General features: G+C 50.3%; 1 protein-coding gene across 6 annotated transcripts in view; it reads left to right on the top strand.

Moving 5' to 3' along the window:
• COX10 (cytochrome c oxidase assembly factor heme A:farnesyltransferase COX10) overlaps positions 1-24065 on the top strand; it is a 1230266-nt gene that overhangs the window by 1199434 nt on the left and 6767 nt on the right. For all 6 annotated transcript variants that reach the window (XM_068263380.1, XM_068263379.1, XM_068263381.1 and 3 more), the window contains one exon: positions 7495-7727. In XM_068263380.1, the coding sequence (XP_068119481.1) occupies positions 7495-7727 (233 nt within the window). The remainder of the gene's footprint in view (positions 1-7494; positions 7728-24065) is intronic.

Below are 24065 nucleotides of genomic sequence, written 5' to 3'. Positions count from 1 at the left end.
GCTGTGCCCCCTGTTATGCTAGACTCCACCATGCTGTGCCCCCTGTTATGCTAGACTCCACCATGCTGTGCCCCCTGTTATGCTAGACTCCACCATGCTGTGCCCCCTGTTATGCTAGACTCCACCATGCTGTGCTCCCTGTTATGCTAGACTCCACCATGCTGTGCCCCCTGTTATGCTAGACTCCACCATGCTGTGCCCCCTGTTATGCTAGACTCCACCATGCTGTGCTCTCTGTTATGCTAGACTCCACCATGCTGTGCCCCCTGTTATGCTAGACTCCACCATGCTGTGCCCCCTGTTATGCTAGACTCCACCATGCTGTGCCCCCTGTTATGCTAGACTCCACCATGCTGTGCCCCCTGTTATGCTAGACTCCACCATGCTGTGCCCCCTGTTATGCTAGACTCCACCATGCTGTGCCCCCTGTTATGCTAGACTCCACCATGCTGTGCCCCCTGTTATGCTAGACTCCACCATGCTGTGCCCCCTGTTATGCTAGACTCCACCATGCTGTGCCCCGTTATGCTAGACTCCACCATGCTGTGCCCCGTTATGCTAGACTCCACCATGCTGTGCCCCCTGTTATGCTAGACTCCACCATGCTGTGCCCCCTGTTATGCTAGACTCCACCATGCTGTGCCCCATGCTATGCTAGACTCCACCATGCTGTGCCCCATGCTATGCTAGACTCCACCATGCTGTGCCCCCTGTTATGCTAGACTCCACCATGCTGTGCTCCCTGTTATGCTAGACTCCACCATGCTGTGCCCCCTGTTATGCTAGACTCCACCATGCTGTGCCCCCTGCTATGTTATACTCCACCATGCTGTGCTCCCTGTTATGCTAGACTCCACCATGCTGTGCCCCATGCTATGCTAGACTCCACCATGCTGTGCCCCCTGTTATGCTAGACTCCACCATGCTGTGCTCCCTGTTATGCTAGACTCCACCATGCTGTGCCCCCTGTTATGCTAGACTCCACCATGCTGTGCTCTCTGTTATGCTAGACTCCACCATGCTGTGCCCCCTGTTATGCTAGACTCCACCATGCTGTGCCCCCTGTTATGCTAGACTCCACCATGCTGTGCCCCCTGTTATGCTAGACTCCACCATGCTGTGCCCCCTGTTATGCTAGACTCCACCATGCTGTGCCCCCTGTTATGCTAGACTCCACCATGCTGTGCCCCCTGTTATGCTAGACTCCACCATGCTGTGCCCCCTGTTATGCTAGACTCCACCATGCTGTGCCCCCTGTTATGCTAGACTCCACCATGCTGTGCCCCATGCTATGCTAGACTCCACCATGCTGTGCTCCCTGTTATGCTAGACTCCACCATGCTGTGCCCCCTGTTATGCTAGACTCCACCATGCTGTGCCCCCTGTTATGCTAGACTCCACCATGCTGTGCCCCATGCTATGCTAGACTCCACCATGCTGTGCCCCCTGTTATGCTAGACTCCACCATGCTGTGCCCCCTGTTATGCTAGACTCCACCATGCTGTGCCCCCTGTTATGCTAGACTCCACCATGCTGTGCCCCCTGTTATGCTAGACTCCACCATGCTGTGCCCCCTGTTATGCTAGACTCCACCATGCTGTGCCCCCTGTTATGCTAGACTCCACCATGCTGTGCCCCCTGTTATGCTAGACTCCACCATGCTGTGCCCCATGCTATGCTAGACTCCACCATGCTGTGCCCCCTGTTATGCTAGACTCCACCATGCTGTGCCCCATGCTATGCTAGACTCCACCATGCTGTGCCCCATGCTATGCTAGACTCCACCATGCTGTGCCCCCTGTTATGCTAGACTCCACCATGCTGTGCCCCCTGTTATGCTAGACTCCACCATGCTGTGCCCCGTTATGCTAGACTCCACCATGTTGTGCCCCATGCTATGCTAGACTCCACCATGCTGTGCCCCCTGTTATGCTAGACTCCACCATGCTGTGCTCTCTGTTATGCTAGACTCCACCATGCTGTGCCCCCTGTTATGCTAGACTCCACCATGCTGTGCCCCCTGTTATGCTAGACTCCACCATGCTGTGCCCCATGCTATGCTAGACTCCACCATGCTGTGCTCCCTGTTATGCTAGACTCCACCATGCTGTGCCCCCTGTTATGCTAGACTCCACCATGCTGTGCCCCCTGTTATGCTAGACTCCACCATGCTGTGCCCCATGCTATGCTAGACTCCACCATGCTGTGCTCTCTGTTATGCTAGACTCCACCATGCTGTGCCCCCTGTTATGCTAGACTCCACCATGCTGTGCCCCCTGTTATGCTAGACTCCACCATGCTGTGCCCCCTGTTATGCTAGACTCCACCATGCTGTGCCCCCTGTTATGCTAGACTCCACCATGCTGTGCCCCATGCTATGCTAGACTCCACCATGCTGTGCCCCCTGTTATGCTAGACTCCACCATGCTGTGCCCCATGCTATGCTAGACTCCACCATGCTGTGCCCCATGCTATGCTAGACTCCACCATGCTGTGCCCCCTGTTATGCTAGACTCCACCATGCTGTGCCCCCTGTTATGCTAGACTCCACCATGCTGTGCCCCGTTATGCTAGACTCCACCATGTTGTGCCCCATGCTATGCTAGACTCCACCATGCTGTGCCCCCTGTTATGCTAGACTCCACCATGCTGTGCTCTCTGTTATGCTAGACTCCACCATGCTGTGCCCCCTGTTATGCTAGACTCCACCATGCTGTGCCCCCTGTTATGCTAGACTCCACCATGCTGTGCCCCATGCTATGCTAGACTCCACCATGCTGTGCCCCCTGTTATGCTAGACTCCACCATGCTGTGCCCCATGCTATGCTAGACTCCACCATGTTGTGCCCCCTGCTATGCTAGACTCCACCATGCTGTGCCCCATGCTATGCTAGACTCCACCATGCTGTGCCCCCTGTTATGCTAGACTCCACCATGCTGTGCCCCGTTATGCTAGACTCCACCATGTTGTGCCCCATGCTATGCTAGACTCCACCATGCTGTGCCCCCTGTTATGCTAGACTCCACCATGCTGTGCTCTCTGTTATGCTAGACTCCACCATGCTGTGCCCCCTGTTATGCTAGACTCCACCATGCTGTGCCCCCTGTTATGCTAGACTCCACCATGCTGTGCCCCATGCTATGCTAGACTCCACCATGCTGTGCCCCCTGTTATGCTAGACTCCACCATGCTGTGCCCCATGCTATGCTAGACTCCACCATGTTGTGCCCCCTGCTATGCTAGACTCCACCATGCTGTGCCCCATGCTATGCTAGACTCCACCATGCTGTGCCCCATGCTATGCTAGACTCCACCATGCTGTGCCCCCTGTTATGCTAGACTCCACCGTGCTGTGCCCCATGCTATGCTAGACTCCACCATGCTGTGCCCCCTGCTATGCTAGACTCCACCATGCTGTGCCCCATGCTATGCTAGACTCCACCATGCTGTGCTCCCTGTTATGCTAGACTCCACCGTGCTGTGCCCCATGCTATGCTAGACTCCACCATGCTGTGCCCCCTGCTATGTTATACTCCACCATGCTGTGCCCCCTGCTATGCTAGACTCCACCATGCTGTGCCCCCTGTTGTGCTAGACTCCAGCATGCTGTGCCCCCTGTTGTGCTAGACTCCACCATGCTGTGCCCCCTGTTGTGCTGGACTCCACTCTTAAGGTGGGTACACACGCACTACAGCAGCCAACGACGAGTGCGTCGGCACCTCCCGCTGGGCGGGTTTTCAGCAGACTGTAGTGCGTGTGTATGCACTGTCAGCGGACTGATAAGGCTGTTCCTGAACGATCCGCCTGACGTACACACGCACTACAGTCTGCTGAAAACCGCCCAGCAGGAGGTGCGGACTGACCCGTCGTTTGCTTCTGTAGTACGTGTGTACGCACCTTTAGAGGCACGTCTGTCTGGGTGACGGATCTCCGGCCGGTAATGAATCCCTGGTGAAGATAGCGGAGGAATCATTGCCGTGTCGGCTGCGGGGTGATATAGGACTGCGCTGAGCTGAAATTAACGACTGATAACATCTCCCCATTTCTTGTAAAGTTTGTGATTAATAATTGGAACGTTGTCACCGCCAGGCCACCGTCACCATTTTTCTCTTAATTAGCTGGATATATTGAACCAGGGAAACTTCACAGCCTTTTCTAATTAAAATGGAAATTGAATTTAAAACCATTATTTATCATTTTTGCGTTTACTCCTCCGCCTCTTCTTATCGCAGTTTAACGCCCCGCAATACATAACCGTAATAAAACTTTGTCCAATCGGTATTACTTCAGGCTCCCCTTAAATGGCGGCAGTAATGATGTTGCATTCCGCTGCGTGAAATAGGTTGCGGGAGGATTTCACTTCCACCTGTGCGGTTGGTAAAATGGCGATCAATAATGGAGGAGCATGTTCCGTGTCATTGTAGGATCACCGCACAAAGTGTCCATGCACAGTACCACTTCCTCCTCTCTGTACCCTGCACAACAGCCATTTCCTGGTTTCATATCACTTCCCTTGTTCTGTATGCCGGGTGTAATTCTCAGTATCTGCTCTTATTCTGTATGTATGTATAGGGGCTGCACAGTATGGCTTCTCTTGTCCTGTATGCTGGGTGTAATTCTCAGTATCTGCTCTTATTCTGTATGTATGTAGGCTGCACAGTACGGTTTCTCTTGTCCTGTATGCCGGGTGTAATTCTCAGTATCTGCTCTTATCAGGGCCGGCCCTAGACTTTTTGCCGCCTGAGGCAAAATTGGAAAAAATCGCCCCCCAGCCGTGGGGGGGTGCCGAGCTGGAGGGGTAGCTGGCAGAAAGGGGGTATTAAGCCTAGCGGCGGGGAGGGGGGTCGGACCCCCGCCTCCCTCGCCTGGGTCCCCTGATCTGCGCTCCTCCTCCAGCGTAAAGTACCAGCCAGCGCGCATATGTTGAAAAGGCAACGGGCGGAGGAATCACTCACCTTTTCCGCGTTCCATCGTGCGCTTCACTGATGTCACTTCCTGCAAGGCCGTCCACTTACAATACAGTGGGCGGCGTTGCCGGAAGTGACATCAGTGGAGCACGCGATGGAACGCGGAAGAGGTGAGTGATTCCCCCGCCCGTTGCCTCTTCGTCATATACACGCTGGCTGGTACTTTACGCTGGAGGAGGAGCGCAGATCGGGGGACCCAGGCGAGGGAGGGGAGGGTCCGACCCCCCTCCCCACCGCTAGGCCCAATACCCCCTTTCTGCCCGCTACCCCTCCAGCTCAGCGGGCGGCCCCAGCGTCCATGGAGAGGTGGGTGCCGCCCCCCCAGATTTGCCGCCTGAAGCAAATGTTTCACCCCGCCTCATGAGCGGGCCGGCCCTGGCTCTTATTCTGTATGTATGTATGTATGGAGGCTGCACAGTATGACTTCTCTTGTCCTGTATGCCAGGTGTAATTATCAGTATCTGCTCTTATTCTGTATGTATGGAGGCTGCACAGTATGACTTCTCTTTCCCTGTATGCTGGTGTAATTCTCAGTATCTGCTCTTATTCTGTATGTATGGAGGCTGCACAGTACGGTTTCTCTTGTCCTGTATGCCAGGTGTAGTTCTCAGTATCTGCTCTTATTCTGTATGTATGGAGGCTGCACAGTACGGTTTCTCTTGTCCTGTATGCCGGGTGTAATTCTCAGTATCTGCTCTTATTCTGTTGGTATGGGGGCTGCACAGTATGACTTCTCTTGTCCTGTATGCTTGGAGGCTGCACAGTATGACTTCTCTTGTCCTGTATGCATGGAGGCTGCACAGTATGACTTCTCTTGTCCTGTATGCCGGGTGTAATTCTCAGTATCTGCTCTTATTCTGTTGGTATGGGGGCTGCACAGTATGACTTCTCTTGTCCTGTATGCTTGGAGGCTGCACAGTATGACTTCTCTTGTCCTGTATGCATGGAGGCTGCACAGTATGACTTCTCTTGTCCTGTATGCCGGGTGTAATTCTCAGTATCTGCTCTTATTCTGTTGGTATGGGGGCTGCACAGTATGACTTCTCTTGTCCTGTATGCTTGGAGGCTGCACAGTATGGCTTCTCTTGTCCTGTATGCCGGGTGTAATTCTCAGTATCACCTCTTATTCTGTATGTATGGAGGCTGCACAGTATTATTATTATTTTTTATTTATATAGCGCCAACATATTCCGCAGCGCTTTACAAAGCACAATAAGATGACAAGGGGAACATAGATATACTAACAAATTGTAAAACAGAGTTCCAAGCAGCACAAATATTGTGACAAAACCAGTAAACATTAGGAGGAGGACCCTGCCCTTGCGGGCTTACAATCTAATGGGTAGTGGGGGACACACTAGGTAAGGGGGTGGATGATGGATGAGGCAGTGACCCTTTGCCTCTGATTACATTGTGACAGAGAAGTAAATAAGGGCTATAGAATGTTATAAGCTTGTCTGAAAAGGTGTGTTTTAAGAGTGTGTTTGAAGATGTCCAGGTTTGGAGCATGACGTACAGGCTGTGGAAGAGAGTTCCAGATAAGAGGTGATGCTCGTGTAAAGTCCTGGATGTGAGCATGAGAGGAGGTGATCAGCTTAGAGGCCAGGAGAATTTCTTGGGAGGAGCGGAGGTTGCGGGAGGGACAATATCTTGAGATTAGTGAAGAGATGTATGGAGGGGACAACCCGTGGAGGGCTTTGTATGTTAGTCAGGAGTTTGAACTGGGTCCTCTGGGTAATGGGCAGCCAGTGGAGGGAACGGCACAGTGGGGCTGCATCAGAGGAGTGTGAGGAGAGGCGGATTAGACTGGCAGCAGAGGATAGTAGGTATTGGCACAGAGGGGCTGTGTCAGAGGAGCGTGTGGAGAGGTGAATGAGGCGGGCAGCTGAGTTTAGAAGGGATTGGAGAGGTGCTAGCCTTTTTTGTGGTTGCCCACAGAGCAGGGTGTTGCAGTAGTCTAGGCGGGAGATGATTAAGGCATGTATAAGCATCTTGGTGGCCTCTTGTGTTAGGAAGGGACGGATACGGAATATATTTTTGAGCTGGAAATATCAGGTGGTGGTATGTCTTCTCCTGTCCTGTATGCTGGGTGTAGTTCTCAGTATCTGCTCTTATTCTGTATGTATGGTGGCTGCACAGTATGACTTCTCTTGTCCTGTATGCCTGGTGTAATTCTCAGTATCTGCTCTTATTCTGTATGTATGGAGGCTGCACAGTATGACTTCTCTTGTCCTGTATGCCGGGTGGAATTCTCAGTATCTGCTCTTATTTTGTACTAGTCATTTAGCCTGTTACATTTTACACAGCTTGAAAATGGACTGGTAATTAAATGCTAATGATTTGATTTGATGCACTGCCAAGCTGCGGTGTGTCCTCAACATGATACACGTTCCAGTAGATGCCGCCTGTCCCCATTACATACCATGACATAAGAGGAAGCCATAGAAGTAATAACTGGAGTGTGATGTCTGCTGTGATTGTGACAGGTGCTCTTATGTGAAACTAACAGATATGGTTTCTCTGCAGCCCCCTAGTGGCGGTGTCCTTCGCTGCAGCCTGTGCCATCCCAGGAATCTCCATCCTCACCCTGGCCGTCAATCCTCTGACCGGGGCCCTGGGGGCCTTCAACATCTTCCTGTACACCTGCTGCTACACGCCCATGAAGAGGCTGAGTATCGCCAACACCTGGGTGGGCTCTGTAGTGGGCGCTATACCTCCCATAATGGGCTGGACTGCAGCAACGGGCAGCCTGGATCCAGGTCAGTAAGCAATCATTATATTTTCCAGTATTTCTCATGGCTGCAGGTAGAAAGAAACACTGTTGGCTGGTGGAAACCATGTAGGGTCGTCTTACTAGGGAAACTTTAGGCTCCTTTTGCGGTCACCTCAGGGTCCTTATAGTGGTTTTGTGGCCACCCTAGTTCCTTGCATGCTATCTCGGGATTCCCATGTTCATTTGTAGCCACCATGGGTCCATGAATGCTATCTACGCGTCCGCTGTGTTCATTGGTGGCCACTGTGGGTCCATGTTATCTAAGATTCCGTTGTGATTATTGGTGGCCACCATAGGTCCATGTTATCTATGGACTCCCATGTACATCTGGGATCAGCACTATACTGGTGATAGTAGTATGATATGAATGGTCAGTAAACTTTCTATAAGCTCAGACAATTGCAGCTACAGCCAGTTTGTGTTTCTGCAGGAGAGCATTGCTGGCACTCCCCGTGACGTGGTGCTCAGCAAGATATCGGGTATCCGAACTACCCAGATAATCCGAACTTTGAATAGCAATTTGGATATTTTTTAAAATCCGAATAGACTATCTGAGCAAACTCGGATTTCCCATTAGAAATCTGGGCGGATAGTTAGTTCAAATATCCGAGCAGAAGCCAAAATCGCCTTCAATGGAAAAAATCCCTGCGAGAGGGGGAGAGAGACAGAGACAGAGAGACCTCCGAAAGGGATTTTGGTCATTTGAAAAGACTTTTTGAAGCATTTTAAGCCATTTTCAGGTCACTTCCGGTTTTCTATCCAGATATCCGCATCCGGCTGGATACTGAGGTCGGATATCTGATTTGGATCCAGATTGGAAAATTTTAAACTCAGATATCCGACCCGGATCGGATATCTGGGTATCCGGATCTGAATTAGATCCAGATAGTGAAAAGTGGTATCCGAGCAGCACTGACAACCGGGACGTGCAGCAGAGCTCTGATAGTCACAGGAACAGGAAGTGGCACCCTGACAGATACAGACTGCCAGAATAACGAGCTGACCTGCTCTCTGGGTGGCTGCAGGGGATGAATGAGCAGTGTTCAGCAAGGTGTTATGTTTTTGTGCGGGAGTCTTGTTACAATACATGGAATCAGTGCGACAGTAATTATCATCAGCATTATTCTCTAATAATTACACTCCAGCGGTGCTCCTCGCTGGGGGGGGGGGGGGGGGGGGGGGGAGTGAGCGGTGGGCGGGGCAATGTGGCATCCTGAATACAGCAATTTGTGGCTAAGTGCTGAATCTGTACAGTGGCTTCAGGCTGCCCCATCACACAGGAAGCCCCCCAGATCCTCAGAGTGGAGAGGCATTGGCTGTACCAGGAACTCAATCAGGAGCAGCTCTGTGTCACTGGGGTCATTATGTGCTGATGAGGCGCTTGTGAAGAATCACCAAATCACTTTAATGTGGATTAACAGACAAACCATTTACTAAAAGAGGTAGAATAAACACAACTTATTTTATGGCACCTCTGCTAAAAATCACAACCCTAAACCCTTTAATAATGTAATTAGATGAACCATTTTTACCTGAATTGCAGCTCTGGGATGATGGCCAAAATATTGTAATAAATAAAAATGTAATACAGAGCAAAGGATAAAAAAAGGCTCAGAGCCCATTCAAACGTAAAGATGATAGAAATACTGGGTTTTAATACCGCATACAAATTGCATTGAAGACTTGGAATATTTTTTTTCATTCTTCAATCACAATTTGAAACGACCAACATGAAAGGGTTACCTGAGATGACTTAAAGGGAACCTTAACTGAGAGGGATATGGATGTTTCCTTTTAAACAATACCAGTTGCTTGGCAGTCCTGCTGATCTCTTTTGCTGCAGTAGTGGCTGAATCACACACCTGAAACAAGCATGCAGCTAATCCAGTCTGACTTCAGTCAGAGCACCTGATCTGCATGCTTGTTGAGGGGCTGTAGCTGAAAGTATTAGAGACACAGGATCAGCAGGGGAGTCGGGCAACTGGTATTATTTTATAAGGAAAAATCCACATCCTTCTCAGTTTAGGTTCCCTTTACAAGAAAAAAGAATAGATACAGGGGGGAGGGGGGAGCGATCAGCCTGAAGGGGGCACCAGGTACGTATACATTTCTCATCTGAGGTTTACTTTCATGTGACCCTGGAAATACGTGTCGGCCTCTATCATTCAATTTGTATTCAACTGATGGAGAAAAACAGTACAATTATTTAAATAAATATAAAACTTTATTTATAGATAACAGAACACAGTGAAAAGTCAATTACACAAAAGAAGAGGAGTGATTGTGTCATTTGAAAGGTCCAAAAAATGAAATATAGATAAGGTACAGGAAAATTTATATATAATGAAATAATGATCCAAAAACGACAATGGACGGGTCCCCTCCTCTATTATCTATGGACCACATGCAGAGCACACATGCCAACATTTCTGCTTCTGTAACAACACATTCATTCATGTATGGTACATCTGCACGGTTTTTACATTTATTCCATCAAATGGAATCATCGATCAGATTTTTCTTATTGAAAAAAAAAAAAAAAAAAAATTGTGTTCAGCATCAAGTGTAAGGAGCATGTTGTGTTACAGTACGGTAGTGTATTGTACAGTACTGTAGCACGTTGCACGGTATGGTAGCGCGTACAGTATGGTAGCTCGTACAGTATGGTAGCGCGTTGCACAGTATGGTAGCTCGTTGCATAGTATGGTTGCGCGTTGTACAGTATGGTAGCGCGTTGCACACTATGGTAGCGTTGTACGGTATGGTAGCGCGTTGCACAGTATGGTAGCTCGTTGCATAGTATGGTTGCGCGTTGTACAGTATGGTAGCGCGTTGCACGGTATGGTAGCGCGTTGCACAGTATGGTAGCTCGTTGCATAGTATGGTTGCGCGTTGTACAGTATGGTAGCGCGTTGCACGGTATGGTAGCGCGTTGCACTGTATGGTAGCGCGTTGTACAGTATGGTAGCGCGTTGCACGGTATGGTAGCGCGTTGCACGGTATGGTAGCGCGTTGTACGGTATGGTAGTGTTGCACGGTATGGTAGCGTTGCACGGTATTCTAGCGTTGCACAGTATGGTAACGCGTTGCACAGTATGGTAGCGCGTTGCACACTATGGTAGCGCGTTGCACAGTATGATAGCGTGTTGTACAGTATGCTAGCGTTGCACAGTATGATAGCGTGTTGTACAGTATGGTTGTGCGTTGTACAGTATGATAGCGCGTTGTACAGTATGGTAGCGTTGCACAGTATGGTAGCGTTGCACAGTATGGTTGCGCGTTGTACAGTATGGTAGCGCGTTGCACGTTATGGTAGCGTTGTACAGTATGGTTGCGCGTTGTACAGTATGGTAGCGCGTTGTACAGTATGGTAGCGCGTTGCACGTTATGGTAGCGTTGTACAGTATGGTTGCGCGTTGTGCATTAATGGTAGTGTGTTGCACAGTATTCTAGCGTTGCACAGTACGGTAGTGTTGCACAGTATGGTAGCGCGTTGCACGGTATGGTAGCGCGTTGTACGGTATGGTAGTGTTGCACGGTATGGTAGCGTTGTACAGTGTGGTAGCACGTTGCACACTACGGTAGCGTTGCACAGTATTCTAGCGTTGCACAGTATGGTAGCGCGTTGCACAGTATGGTAACGCGTTGCACAGTATGGTAGCGCGTTGCACACTATGGTAGCGCGTTGTACAGTATGCTAGCGTTGCACAGTATGGTAGAGCGTTGCACAGTATGGTAGTGTTGCACAGTATGGTTGCGCGTTGTACAGTATGATAGCGCGTTGTACAGTATGGTAGAGCGTTGCACAGTATGGTAGCGTTGCACAGTATGGTAGCGCGTTGCACGTTATGGTAGCGTTGTACAGTATGGTTGCGCGTTGTACAGTATGGTTGCGCGTTGTGCATTAATGGTAGTGTGTTGCACAGTATTCTAGCGTTGCACAGTACGGTAGTGTTGCACAGTATGGTAGCGCGTTGTACGGTATGGTAGTGTTGCACGGTATGGTAGCGTTGTACAGTATGGTTGCGCGTTGCACAGTGTGGTAGCACGTTGCACAGTACGGTAGCGTTGCACAGTATTCTAGCGTTGCACAGTATGGTAGCGCGTTGTACGGTATGGTAGAGAGTTGCACAGTATGCTAGCGTTGCACAGTATGATAGCGCGTTGTACAGTATGGTAGAGAGTTGCACAGTATGGTAGCTCGTTGCATAGTATGGTTGCGCGTTGTACAGTATGGTAGCGCGTTGCACGGTATGGTAGCGCGTTGCACGGTATGGTAGCGCGTTGTACGGTATGGTAGTGTTGCACGGTATGGTAGTGTTGTACAGTATGGTTGCGCGTTGCACAGTGTGGTAGCACGTTGCACAGTGTGGTAGCACGTTGCACAGTACGGTAGTGTTGCACAGTATTCTAGCGTTGCACAGTATGGTAGCGCGTTGCACACTATGGTAGCGCGTTGCACAGTATGGTAGAGCGTTGCACAGTATGGTAGAGCGTTGCACAGTATGGTAGTGCGTTGCACAGTATGATAGTGTGTTGTACAGTATGCTAGCGTTGCACAGTATGATAGCGCGTTGTACAGTATGGTAGAGCGTTGCACAGTATGGTAGCGTTGTACAGTATGGTAGCGCGTTGCACAGTATGGTAGCGCGTTGTATAGTATGGTTGCGCATTATACGGTATGGTAGCGCATTGTACAGAATGGTAGCGCATTGTACAGAATGGTAGCGCGTTGCACGGTATGGTTGCGCGTTGTACAGTATGGTAGTGCGTTGCACGGTATGGTAGCGCGTTGTACGGTATTGGTAGTGTTGCACGGTATGGTAGCGTTGTACAGTATGGTTGCGCGTTGCACAGTGTGGTAGCACGTTGCACACTATGGTAGCGCGTTGCACAGTATGGTAGAGCGTTGCACAGTATGGTAGCGCGTTGCACAGTATGGTAGCGCGTTGCACACTATGGTAGCGTTGCACAGTATGATAGCGCGTTGCACACTATGGTAGCGCGTTGCACAGTATGATAGCGTGTTGTACAGTATGGTAGAGCGTTGCACAGTATGGTAGCGTTGCACAGTATGGTAGCGCGTTGCACGGTATGGTAGCGCGTTGTACGGTATGGTAGCGCGTTGCACGGTATGGTAGCGTTGTACAGTATGGTTGCGCGTTGTACAGTATGGTTGCGCGTTGTGCATTAATGGTAGTGTGTTGCACAGTATTCTAGCGTTGCACAGTACGGTAGTGTTGCACAGTATGGTAGCGCGTTGCACGGTATGGTAGCGCGTTGTACGGTATGGTAGCGTTGTACAGTGTGGTAGCACGTTGCACACTACGGTAGCGTTGCACAGTATTCTAGCGTTGCACAGTATGGTAGCGCGTTGCACAGTATGGTAACGCGTTGCACAGTATGGTAGCGCGTTGCACACTATGGTAGCGCGTTGTACAGTATGCTAGCGTTGCACAGTATGGTAGAGCGTTGCACAGTATGGTAGAGCGTTGCACAGTATGGTAGTGTTGCACAGTATGGTTGCGCGTTGTACAGTATGATAGCGCGTTGTACAGTATGGTAGAGCGTTGCACAGTATGGTAGCGTTGCACAGTATGGTAGCGCGTTGCACGTTATGGTAGCGTTGTACAGTATGGTTGCGCGTTGTACAGTATGGTTGCGCGTTGTGCATTAATGGTAGTGTGTTGCACAGTATTCTAGCGTTGCACAGTACGGCAGTGTTGCACAGTATGGTAGCGCGTTGCACGGTATGGTAGCGTTGTACAGTATGGTAGCTCGTACAGTATGGTAGCGCGTTGTACGGTATGGTAGTGTTGCACGGTATGGTAGCGTTGTACAGTATGGTTGCGCGTTGCACAGTGTGGTAGCACGTTGCACAGTACGGTAGCGTTGCACAGTATTCTAGCGTTGCACAGTATGGTAGCGCGTTGTACGGTATGGTAGAGAGTTGCACAGTATGCTAGCGTTGCACAGTATGATAGCGCGTTGTACAGTATGGTAGAGAGTTGCACAGTATGGTAGCTCGTTGCATAGTATGGTTGCGCGTTGTACAGTATGGTAGCGCGTTGCACGGTATGGTAGCGCGTTGTACGGTATGGTAGTGTTGCACGGTATGGTAGTGTTGTACAGTATGGTTGCGCGTTGCACAGTGTGGTAGCACGTTGCACAGTGTGGTAGCACGTTGCACAGTACGGTAGTGTTGCACAGTATTCTAGCGTTGCACAGTATGGTAGCGCGTTGCACACTATGGTAGCGCGTTGCACAGTATGGTAGAGCGTTGCACAGTATGGTAGAGCGTTGCACAGTATGGTAGTGCGTTGCACAGTATGATAGTGTGTTGTACAGTATGCTAGCGTTGCACAGTATGATAGCGCGTTGTACAGTATGGTAGAGCGTTGCACAGTATGGTAGCGCGTTGTATAGTATGGTTGCGCATTATACGGTATGGTAGCGCATTGTACAGAATGGTAGCGCATTGTACAGAATGGTAGCGCGTTGCACGGTATGGTTGCGCGTTGTACAGTATGGTAGTGCGTTGCACGGTATGGTAGCGCGTTGTACGGTATTGGTAGTGTTGCACGGTATGGTAGCGTTGTACAGTATGGTTGCGCGTTGCACAGTGTGGTAGCACGTTGCACACTATGGTAGCGCGTTGCACAGTATGGTAGAGCGTTGCACAGTATGGTAGCGCGTTGCACAGTATGGTAGCGCGTTGCACACTATGGTAGCGTTGCACAGTATGATAGCGCGTTGCACACTATGGTAGCGCGTTGCACAGTATGATAGCGTGTTGTACAGTATGGTAGAGCGTTGCACAGTATGGTAGCGTTGCACAGTATGGTAGCGCGTTGCACGGTATGGTAGCGCGTTGTACGGTATGGTAGCGCGTTGCACGGTATGGTAGCGTTGTACAGTATGGTTGCGCGTTGTACAGTATGGTTGCGCGTTGTGCATTAATGGTAGTGTGTTGCACAGTATTCTAGCGTTGCACAGTACGGTAGTGTTGCACAGTATGGTAGCGCGTTGCACGGTATGGTAGCGCGTTGTACGGTATGGTAGCGTTGTACAGTGTGGTAGCACGTTGCACACTACGGTAGCGTTGCACAGTATTCTAGCGTTGCACAGTATGGTAGCGCGTTGCACAGTATGGTAACGCGTTGCACAGTATGGTAGCGCGTTGCACACTATGGTAGCGCGTTGTACAGTATGCTAGCGTTGCACAGTATGGTAGAGCGTTGCACAGTATGGTAGTGTTGCACAGTATGGTTGCGCGTTGTACAGTATGATAGCGCGTTGTACAGTATGGTAGAGCGTTGCACAGTATGGTAGCGTTGCACAGTATGGTAGCGCGTTGCACGTTATGGTAGCGTTGTACAGTATGGTTGCGCGTTGTACAGTATGGTTGCGCGTTGTGCATTAATGGTAGTGTGTTGCACAGTATTCTAGCGTTGCACAGTACGGCAGTGTTGCACAGTATGGTAGCGCGTTGCACGGTATGGTAGCGTTGTACAGTATGGTAGCTCGTACAGTATGGTAGCGCGTTGTACGGTATGGTAGTGTTGCACGGTATGGTAGCGTTGTACAGTATGGTTGCGCGTTGCACAGTGTGGTAGCACGTTGCACAGTACGGTAGCGTTGCACAGTATTCTAGCGTTGCACAGTATGGTAGCGCGTTGTACGGTATGGTAGAGAGTTGCACAGTATGCTAGCGTTGCACAGTATGATAGCGCGTTGTACAGTATGGTAGAGAGTTGCACAGTATGGTAGCTCGTTGCATAGTATGGTTGCGCGTTGTACAGTATGGTAGCGCGTTGCACGGTATGGTAGCGCGTTGTACGGTATGGTAGTGTTGCACGGTATGGTAGTGTTGTACAGTATGGTTGCTCGTTGCACAGTGTGGTAGCACGTTGCACAGTGTGGTAGCACGTTGCACAGTACGGTAGTGTTGCACAGTATTCTAGCGTTGCACAGTATGGTAGCGCGTTGCACACTATGGTAGCGCGTTGCACAGTATGGTAGAGCGTTGCACAGTATGGTAGAGCGTTGCACAGTATGGTAGAGCGTTGCACAGTATGGTAGCGCGTTGCACAGTATGATAGTGTGTTGTACAGTATGCTAGCGTTGCACAGTATGATAGCGCGTTGTACAGTATGGTAGAGCGTTGCACAGTATGGTAGCGTTGTACAGTATGGTAGCGCGTTGCACAGTATGGTAGCGCGTTGTATAGTATGGTTGCGCATTATACGGTATGGTAGCGCATTGTACAGAATGGTAGCGCGTTGCACGGTATGGTAGTGCGTTGCACGGTATGGTAGCGCGTTGTACGGTATTGGTAGTGTTGCACGGTATGGTAGCGTTGTACAGTATGGTTGCGCGTTGCACAGTGTGGTAGCACGTTGCACACTATGGTAGCGCGTTGCACAGTATGGTAGAGCGTTGCACAGTATGGTAGCGCGTTGCACAGTATGGTAGCGCGTTGCACACTATGGTAGCGTTGCACAGTATGATAGCGCGTTGCACACTATGGTAGCGCGTTGCACAGTATGATAGCGTGTTGTACAGTATGGTAGAGCGTTGCACAGTATGGTAGCGTTGCACAGTATGGTAGCGCGTTGTACGGTATGGTAGCGCGTTGTACGGTATGGTAGCGCGTTGCACGGTATGGTAGCGTTGTACAGTATGGTAGCGCGTTGCACAGTATGGTAGCGCGTTGTACAGTATGGTTGCGCGTTGCACGGTATGGTAGCGTTGTACAGTATGGTAGCACATTGTACGGTATGGTAGCGCGTTGCACAGTATGGTAGCGCGTTGCACGGTATGGTAGCGTTGCACAGTATGGTTGCGCGTTGTACAGTATGGTAGTGCGTTGCACGGTATGGTAGCGCGTTGTACAGTATGGTTGCGCGTTGTGCATTAATGGTAGTGTGTTGCACAGTATTCTAGCGTTGCACAGTACGGTAGTGTTGCACAGTATGGTAGCTCGTTGCACACTATGGTAGCGTTGCACAGTATGGTAGCGCGTTGTACGGTATGGTAGCGTTGTACAGTATGGTAGCGCGTTGTACAGTATGGTAGCGCGTTGTACAGTATGGTAGCGCGTTGTACGGTATGGTAGCGCGTTGTACAGTATGGTAGCGCGTTGTACAGTATGGTAGCGCGTTGTACAGTATGGTAGCGCGTTGCACACTATGGTAGCGTTGCACAGTATGGTAGCGTTGCACACTATGGTAGCGCGTTGTACGGTATGGTAGCGTTGTACAGTATGGTAGCACGTTGTACAGTACGGTAGCGTGTTGCACAGTACCGTAGCGCTGCACATTAATGGTAGCGTGTTGCACAGTATTCTAGAAGCAGTAGAGTGTTGTACCGTGCTAGCCATGAGTAAAAGCAAGAAGTTTTGAATCCGGATGATACCATTTATTGGCTAACTTAGAGATGGATAAACAGTGAGCTTTCGACTTATAAAGCTCACGGTTTATCCATCTCTAAGTTAGCCAATAAATGGTATCATCCTGATTCAAAACTTCTTGCTTTTACTCATGGCTAGCACGGTACAACACTCTAGCACAGTATTCTAGTGTTGCACAGTACCTTAGCGCTGCACATTAATGGTAGCGTGTTGCACAGTATTCTAGCGTTGCACAGTATGGTTGCGCGCTGCACAGTACGGTAGCGTTGCACGGTACGGTAGCATTGCACGGTACGGTAGCATTGCACGGTACGGTAGCGCGTTGCACAGTATGGTAGCGCGTTGTACAGTATGGTAGTGTTGTACAGTATGGTAGCTCGTACAGTATGGTAGCGTTGCACAGTATGGTAGCGCGTTGCACAGTATGGTAGCTCGTTGCACAGTATGGTAGCGCGTTGCACGGTATGGTAGCGCGATGTACAGTATGGTAGCTCGTTGCACAGTATGGTTGCGCGTTGTACAGTATGGTAGCTCGTTGCACAGTATGGTAGCGCGTTGCACACTATGGTAGCGCGTTGCACACTATGGTAGCGCGTTGCACACTATGGTAGCGCGTTGCACGGTATGGTAGTGTTGTACAGTATGGTAGCTCGTACAGTATGGTAGCGCATTGCACAGTATGGTAGCGCGTTGCACACTATGGTAGCGCGTTGCACGGTATGGTAGCGTTGTACGGTATGGTAGCGCGTTGCACGGTATGGTAGCGTTGTACGGTATGGTTGCGCATTATACGGTATGGTAGCGCGTTGCACGGTATGGTAGCGCGTTGCACGGTATGGTAGCGCGTTGCACGGTATGGTAGCGCGTTGCACGGTATGGTAGCGTTGTACGGTATGGTAGCGCGTTGCACAGTATGGTAGCGCGTTGCACAGTATGGTAGCGTTGTACGGTATGGTAGCGCGTTGCACGGTATGGTAGCGTTGTACGGTATGGTAGCGCGTTGCACGGTATGGTAGCGCGTTGCACGGTACGGTAGCGCGTTGCACGGTATGGTAGCGCGTTGCACGGTATGGTAGCGCGTTGCACGGTATGGTAGCGCGTTGCACGGTATGGTAGCGCGTTGCACGGTATGGTAGCGCGTTGCACGGTATGGTAGCGCGCTGCACAGTATGGTAGTGTTGTACAGTATGATAGCGCGGTGCACGGTAGCGCATTGCACGGTAATGGTAGCGCGTTGCATGGTAATGGTAGCACGTTGTACATTATGGTAGCATTGCACAGTATGGTAGCATTGTATAGAATGGTAGCGCATTGTACAGTTTGGTAGCGCTGCACAGTACGGTAGCGCGTTGCACAGTATTGTAGCGCGTTGCACGGTATGGTATCGCGTTGTACGGTATGGTAGCGCGTTGCACAGTATGATAGCGCGTTGCACAGTATGGTAGCGCGTTGCACGGTATGGTAGCGCGTTGCACGGTATGGTAGCGCGTTGCACGGTATGGTAGCGCGTTGCACGGTATGGTAGCGCGTTGCACGGTATGGTAGCGCGTTGCACGGTATGGTAGCGCGTTGCACGGTATGGTAGCGCGTTGCACGGTATGGTAGCGCGTTGCACAGTATGATAGCGCGTTGCACAGTATGATAGCGCGTTGCACAGTATGATAGCGCGTTGCACAGTATGATAGCGTGTTGTACAGTATGGTTGCGCATTATACGGTATGGTAGCGCGTTGCACGGTATGGTAGCGCGTTGCACGGTATGGTAGCGCGTTGCACGGTATGGTAGCGCGTTGCACGGTATGGTAGCGCGTTGCACGGTATGGTAGCGCGTTGCACGGTATGGTAGCGCGTTGCACGGTATGGTAGCGCGTTGCACGGTATGGTAGCGCGTTGTACAGTATGGTAGCGTTGTACAGTATGGTTGCGCGTTGTACAGTATGGTTGCGCGTTGTACAGTATGGTAGTGTTGCACAGTACGGTAGCACGTTGCACAGTACGGTAGCGTTGTACAGTATGGTTGCGCGTTGTACAGTATGGTTGCGCGTTGTACAGTATGGTAGTGTTGCACAGTACGGTAGCACGTTGCACAGTACGGTAGCGTTGTACAGTATGGTAGCGCATTGCACGGTATGGTAGCGCGTTGCACGGTATGGTAGCGCGTTGCACAGTAAAGTAGCGCGCTGCACAGTATGGTAGTGTTGTACAGTATGGTAGCGCGGTGCACGGTAGCGCATTGCACGGTAATGGTAGCGCGTTGCATGGTAATGGTAGCACGTTGTACATTATGGTAGCATTGCACAGTATGGTAGCATTGTATAAAATGGTAGCGCATTGTACAGTTTGGTAGCGCTGCACAGTACGGTAGCGCGTTGCACAGTATTGTAGCGCGTTGCACGGTATGGTATCGCGTTGTACGGTATGGTAGCGCGTTGCACAGTATGATAGCGCGTTGCACAGTATGATAGCGCGTTGCACAGTATGGTAGCGCGTTGCACAGTATGGTAGCGCGTTGCACAGTATGATAGCGCGTTGCACAGTATGATAGCGCGTTGCACAGTATGGTAGCGCGTTGCACAGTATGGTAGCGCGTTGCACAGTATGGTAGCGCGTTGCACAGTATGATAGCGCGTTGCACAGTATGATAGCGCGTTGCACAGTATGGTAGCGCGTTGTACGGTATGGTTGCGCATTATACGGTATGGTAGCGCGTTGCACGGTATGGTAGCGTTGTACAGTATGGTAGCGCGTTGCACAGTATGGTAGCGCGTTGCACAGTATGATAGCGCGTTGCACAGTATGATAGCGCGTTGTACGGTATGGTTGCGCATTATACGGTATGGTAGCGCGTTGCACGGTATGGTAGCGCGTTGCACGGTATGGTAGCGCGTTGCACGGTATGGTAGCGCGTTGCACGGTATGGTAGCGCGTTGCACGGTATGGTAGCGCGTTGCACGGTATGGTAGCGCGTTGCACGGTATGGTAGCGCGTTGTACAGTATGGTAGTGTTGCACAGTGTGGTAGCACGTTGCACAGTACGGTAGCGTTGTACAGTATGGTTGCGCGTTGTACAGTATGGTAGTGTTGCACAGTACGGTAGCACGTTGCACAGTACGGTAGCGTTGTACAGTACGGTAGCGCGTTGCACGGTATGGTAGCGCGTTGCACGGTATGGTAGCGCGTTGCACAGTAAAGTAGCGCGCTGCACAGTATGGTAGTGTTGTACAGTATGGTAGCGCGGTGCACGGTAGCGCATTGCACGGTAATGGTAGCGCGTTGCATGGTAATGGTAGCACGTTGTACATTATGGTAGCATTGCACAGTATGGTAGCATTGTACAGAATGGTAGCGCATTGTACAGTTTGGTAGCGCTGCACAGTACGGTAGCGCATTGCACAGTATTGTAGCGCGTTGCACGGTATGGTATCGCGTTGTACGGTATGGTAGCGCGTTGCACAGTAAAGTAGCGCGCTGCACAGTATGGTAGTGTTGTACAGTATGGTAGCGCGGTGCACGGTAGCGCATTGCACGGTAATGGTAGCGCATTGCACAGTAATGGTAGCGCGTTGTACATTATGGTAGCATTGCACAGTATGGTAGCATTGTATAGAATGGTAGCGCATTGTACAGTTTGGTAGCGCTGCACAGTACGGTAGCGCATTGCACAGTATTGTAGTGAGGTTTCTGATAGGATGGAGAGCACAGCTGCAGTTTCTGGTTATTTCCTGGCAGTGGAGTCCATAGGGAATGATGTGTCTGTATCGCCGCTGTATAAGTTAGCACTGTACAGTGACAGTCAGTGGATGGTTATAAGTGGCAGACTGCCTGTTCTCAGGGTTTGTTCTCTCTAGTTCAGGGGAACTGCAGTCGCTATTTTCTGCAGAGAATTGATTCCACTACACAGTACATATTATAATAAGGGTAAGCTGGTTAGTGAGGGCAGCAGGGAATAAGTAATCATGCTATAGATAGTCCCTGGTGTATCGGGGGTGCCCCCATGTCTGCCATTATATGGGGTCTATACAGCAATGTGCTATCATACAGCCACGTCCCCAGCCCCCCACGTCTTTGCGTGACACAATAACCTCTGAGCTGTCACCCCCGGGCACACGGCCTCAGCTGTCACCCTGCATGTAAACAGTGACGTGACGTCGGGGGACCCCGCGCCGGGCTCCAGGGCTAGTTCAGTTTATTTAGATAACAAAGAAACAAACATCCTGGCTGTGATGAGGGATGGAGACACCCCGGCCATTTATTTTCTCAGCTTTGTGGCGGCACTGAGCCCCCAACAACCTCCTCTACACTCTGTGCCCCGGGGCATGCTCTGTACAGCTTCTGCCCGCTGCTGCCAATAATACCCACCACACACAGCCTCCTCTACACTCTGTGCCCCGGGGCATACTCTGTACATCTCCTGCCCGCCACTAATACCTGCCACACACAGCCTCCTCTACACTCTGTGCCCCGGGGCATGCTCTGTACATCTCCTGCCTGCTGCTGCCACTAATACCAGCCATACACAGCCTTCTCTACACTCTGTGCCCCGGGGCATGCTCTGTACAGCTTCTGCCCGCTGCTGGCACTAATACCCGCCACACACAGCCTCCTCTACACTCTGTGCCCCGGGGCATGCTCTGTACAGCTTCTGCCCGCTGCTGCCAATAATACCCGACACACACAGCCTCCTCTACACTCTGTGCCCCGGGGCATGCTCTGTACAGCTTCTGCCCGCTGCTGCCAATAATACCCGACACACACAGCTTCCTCTACACTCTGTGCCCCGGGGCATGCTCTGTACAGCTTCTGCCCGCTGCTGGCACTAATATCCGCCACACACAGCCTCCTCTACACTCTGTGCCCCGGGGCATGCTCTGTACAGCTTCTGCCCGCTGCTGCCAATAATACCCGACACACACAGCTTCCTCTACACTCTGTGCCCCGGGGCATGCTCTGTACAGCTTCTGCCCGCTGCTGCCACTAATACCCGCCACACACAGCCTCCTCTACACTCTGTGCCCCGGGGCATGCTCTGTACATCTCCTGCCCGCCACTGCCACTAATACCAGCCATACACAGCCTCCTCTACACTCTGTGCCCGGGGCATGCTCTGTACAGCTTCTGCCCGCTGCTGCCACTAATACCCACCACACACAGCCTCCTCTACACTCTGTGCCCCGGGGCATACTCTGTACAGCTTCTGCCCGCTGCTGCCAATAATACCCGACACACACAGCTTCCTCTACACTCTGTGCCCCGGGGCATGCTCTGTACAGCTTCTGCCCGCTGCTGCCAATAATACCCGACACACACAGCTTCCTCTACACTCTGTGCCCCGGGGCATGCTCTGTACATCTCCTGCCCGCTGCTGGCACTAATACCCGCCACACACAGCCTCCTCTACACTCTGTGCCCCGGGGCATGCTCTGTACAGCTTCTGCCCGCTGCTGCCAATAATACCCGACACACACAGCTTCCTCTACACTCTGTGCCCCGGGGCATGCTCTGTACAGCTTCTGCCCGCCACTAATACCTGCCACACACAGCCTCCTCTACACTCTGTGCCCCGGGGCATCCTCTGTACATCTCCTGCCCGCTGCTGGCACTAATACCCACCACACACTCTGTATTGCTGCAGTAATCTTCAGAGGCTATTTTTAGGATTGCGGTGTGATGCAATCTTTGCACTGCTCCTTTAACGCCAGTTAAGTGTGAAACTGTCCTCATACTACATGCAGGTGGTGAAATTGGTCAGTGATTGGCCAATTATAATGTGAAAGTGTATGGGTCCCATAAAACAAGTTTGAATATTATTGGGAATGAGCTCTGGAAAAAAAAGGGAGAGCTCTAATTGATGTAGCGATCCATATTTAAGCACAGCACTATGCTCAGAGTAATACCAGATTTCTGTATAGGAGGATCGGTTTAGATAAATTTTGGAAAGAAATCACTGGTTTGCGGCTTCACTTTAAGTTTCACTCTTTATTATACCAAAAATAACTTTTTTCTTCGAAAAGGTAGAAAAGTTTTTTTGTGTAGATAACCGTAAAAATACTTTTGTAGTACAAACATAGATAATCAATAATTGAGCAGATCGTAGACACTGTATGCTTTGTTTGATGGAATAGAGTATTTCAGAAATTTTAATTCAGGCAACGACACTAGTCCGTTTCAGGTAATTAACCCTTCGTCAGGCCTTTACAAAGGAAAAATAATTTCTACAAATCAAATATATACACATTAAAATCAAAAATATATATTTGTTTAATATTATTTAACAACATAGTGAATATAAAAGTCAAAAGGAAAAAAGAAAAAGGAATAAGGGAGGGGTGAGCCACAGTGAAAGAAATAACAACACATAATTTTCAAAACAAGTGAACAAGGTGAGTTGCATGTCTCATCGCCAATTGCGAGCCACCTAGAAATAGGCAAGGAGACAAGAATAGAGGGCAACCATCTCAACGGTATCGTGTGACCAGTGTATATGATTTAGGGGAGAAACTCCATAGTGCAAAAGTAAGTATAGCATAAAACCAGAGGAGCAGGAAGTGAATCATCTTTTCGTGAAAAAGTATAAGACAATCTCACACTAACCTGTACCATAGAATATACACAGTCTAGAAGACCATAAATAGATATTTTGGTTTTGGGGTATCTGTTCCAACCAGACACAACCCGGCACCTGTTGGTAATGGTAGGAGAGCAAAAGCAAAAAAATCAAAATGTAAAAAAGAACTTATAAAAACAGCGGTATCAAAGCACAATAAAAGCGATGGAGAATGAGAACCAAAGCGGTAGAGCTGCCCCAGATCACGTCAAAAAATATCCGAGAATTCGACCAGATCAAGGTAAGCTCATATTCAACGGTATAATAAAAGAAGTATTGTGATCACAACAAATGACACAGTAACGAGTC

This window comes from Hyperolius riggenbachi, chromosome 12 (assembly GCF_040937935.1).
Source record: "Hyperolius riggenbachi isolate aHypRig1 chromosome 12, aHypRig1.pri, whole genome shotgun sequence".
NCBI lineage: Eukaryota > Metazoa > Chordata > Amphibia > Anura > Hyperoliidae > Hyperolius > Hyperolius riggenbachi.
This window is presented reverse-complemented; position numbering and strand designations above follow the sequence as displayed.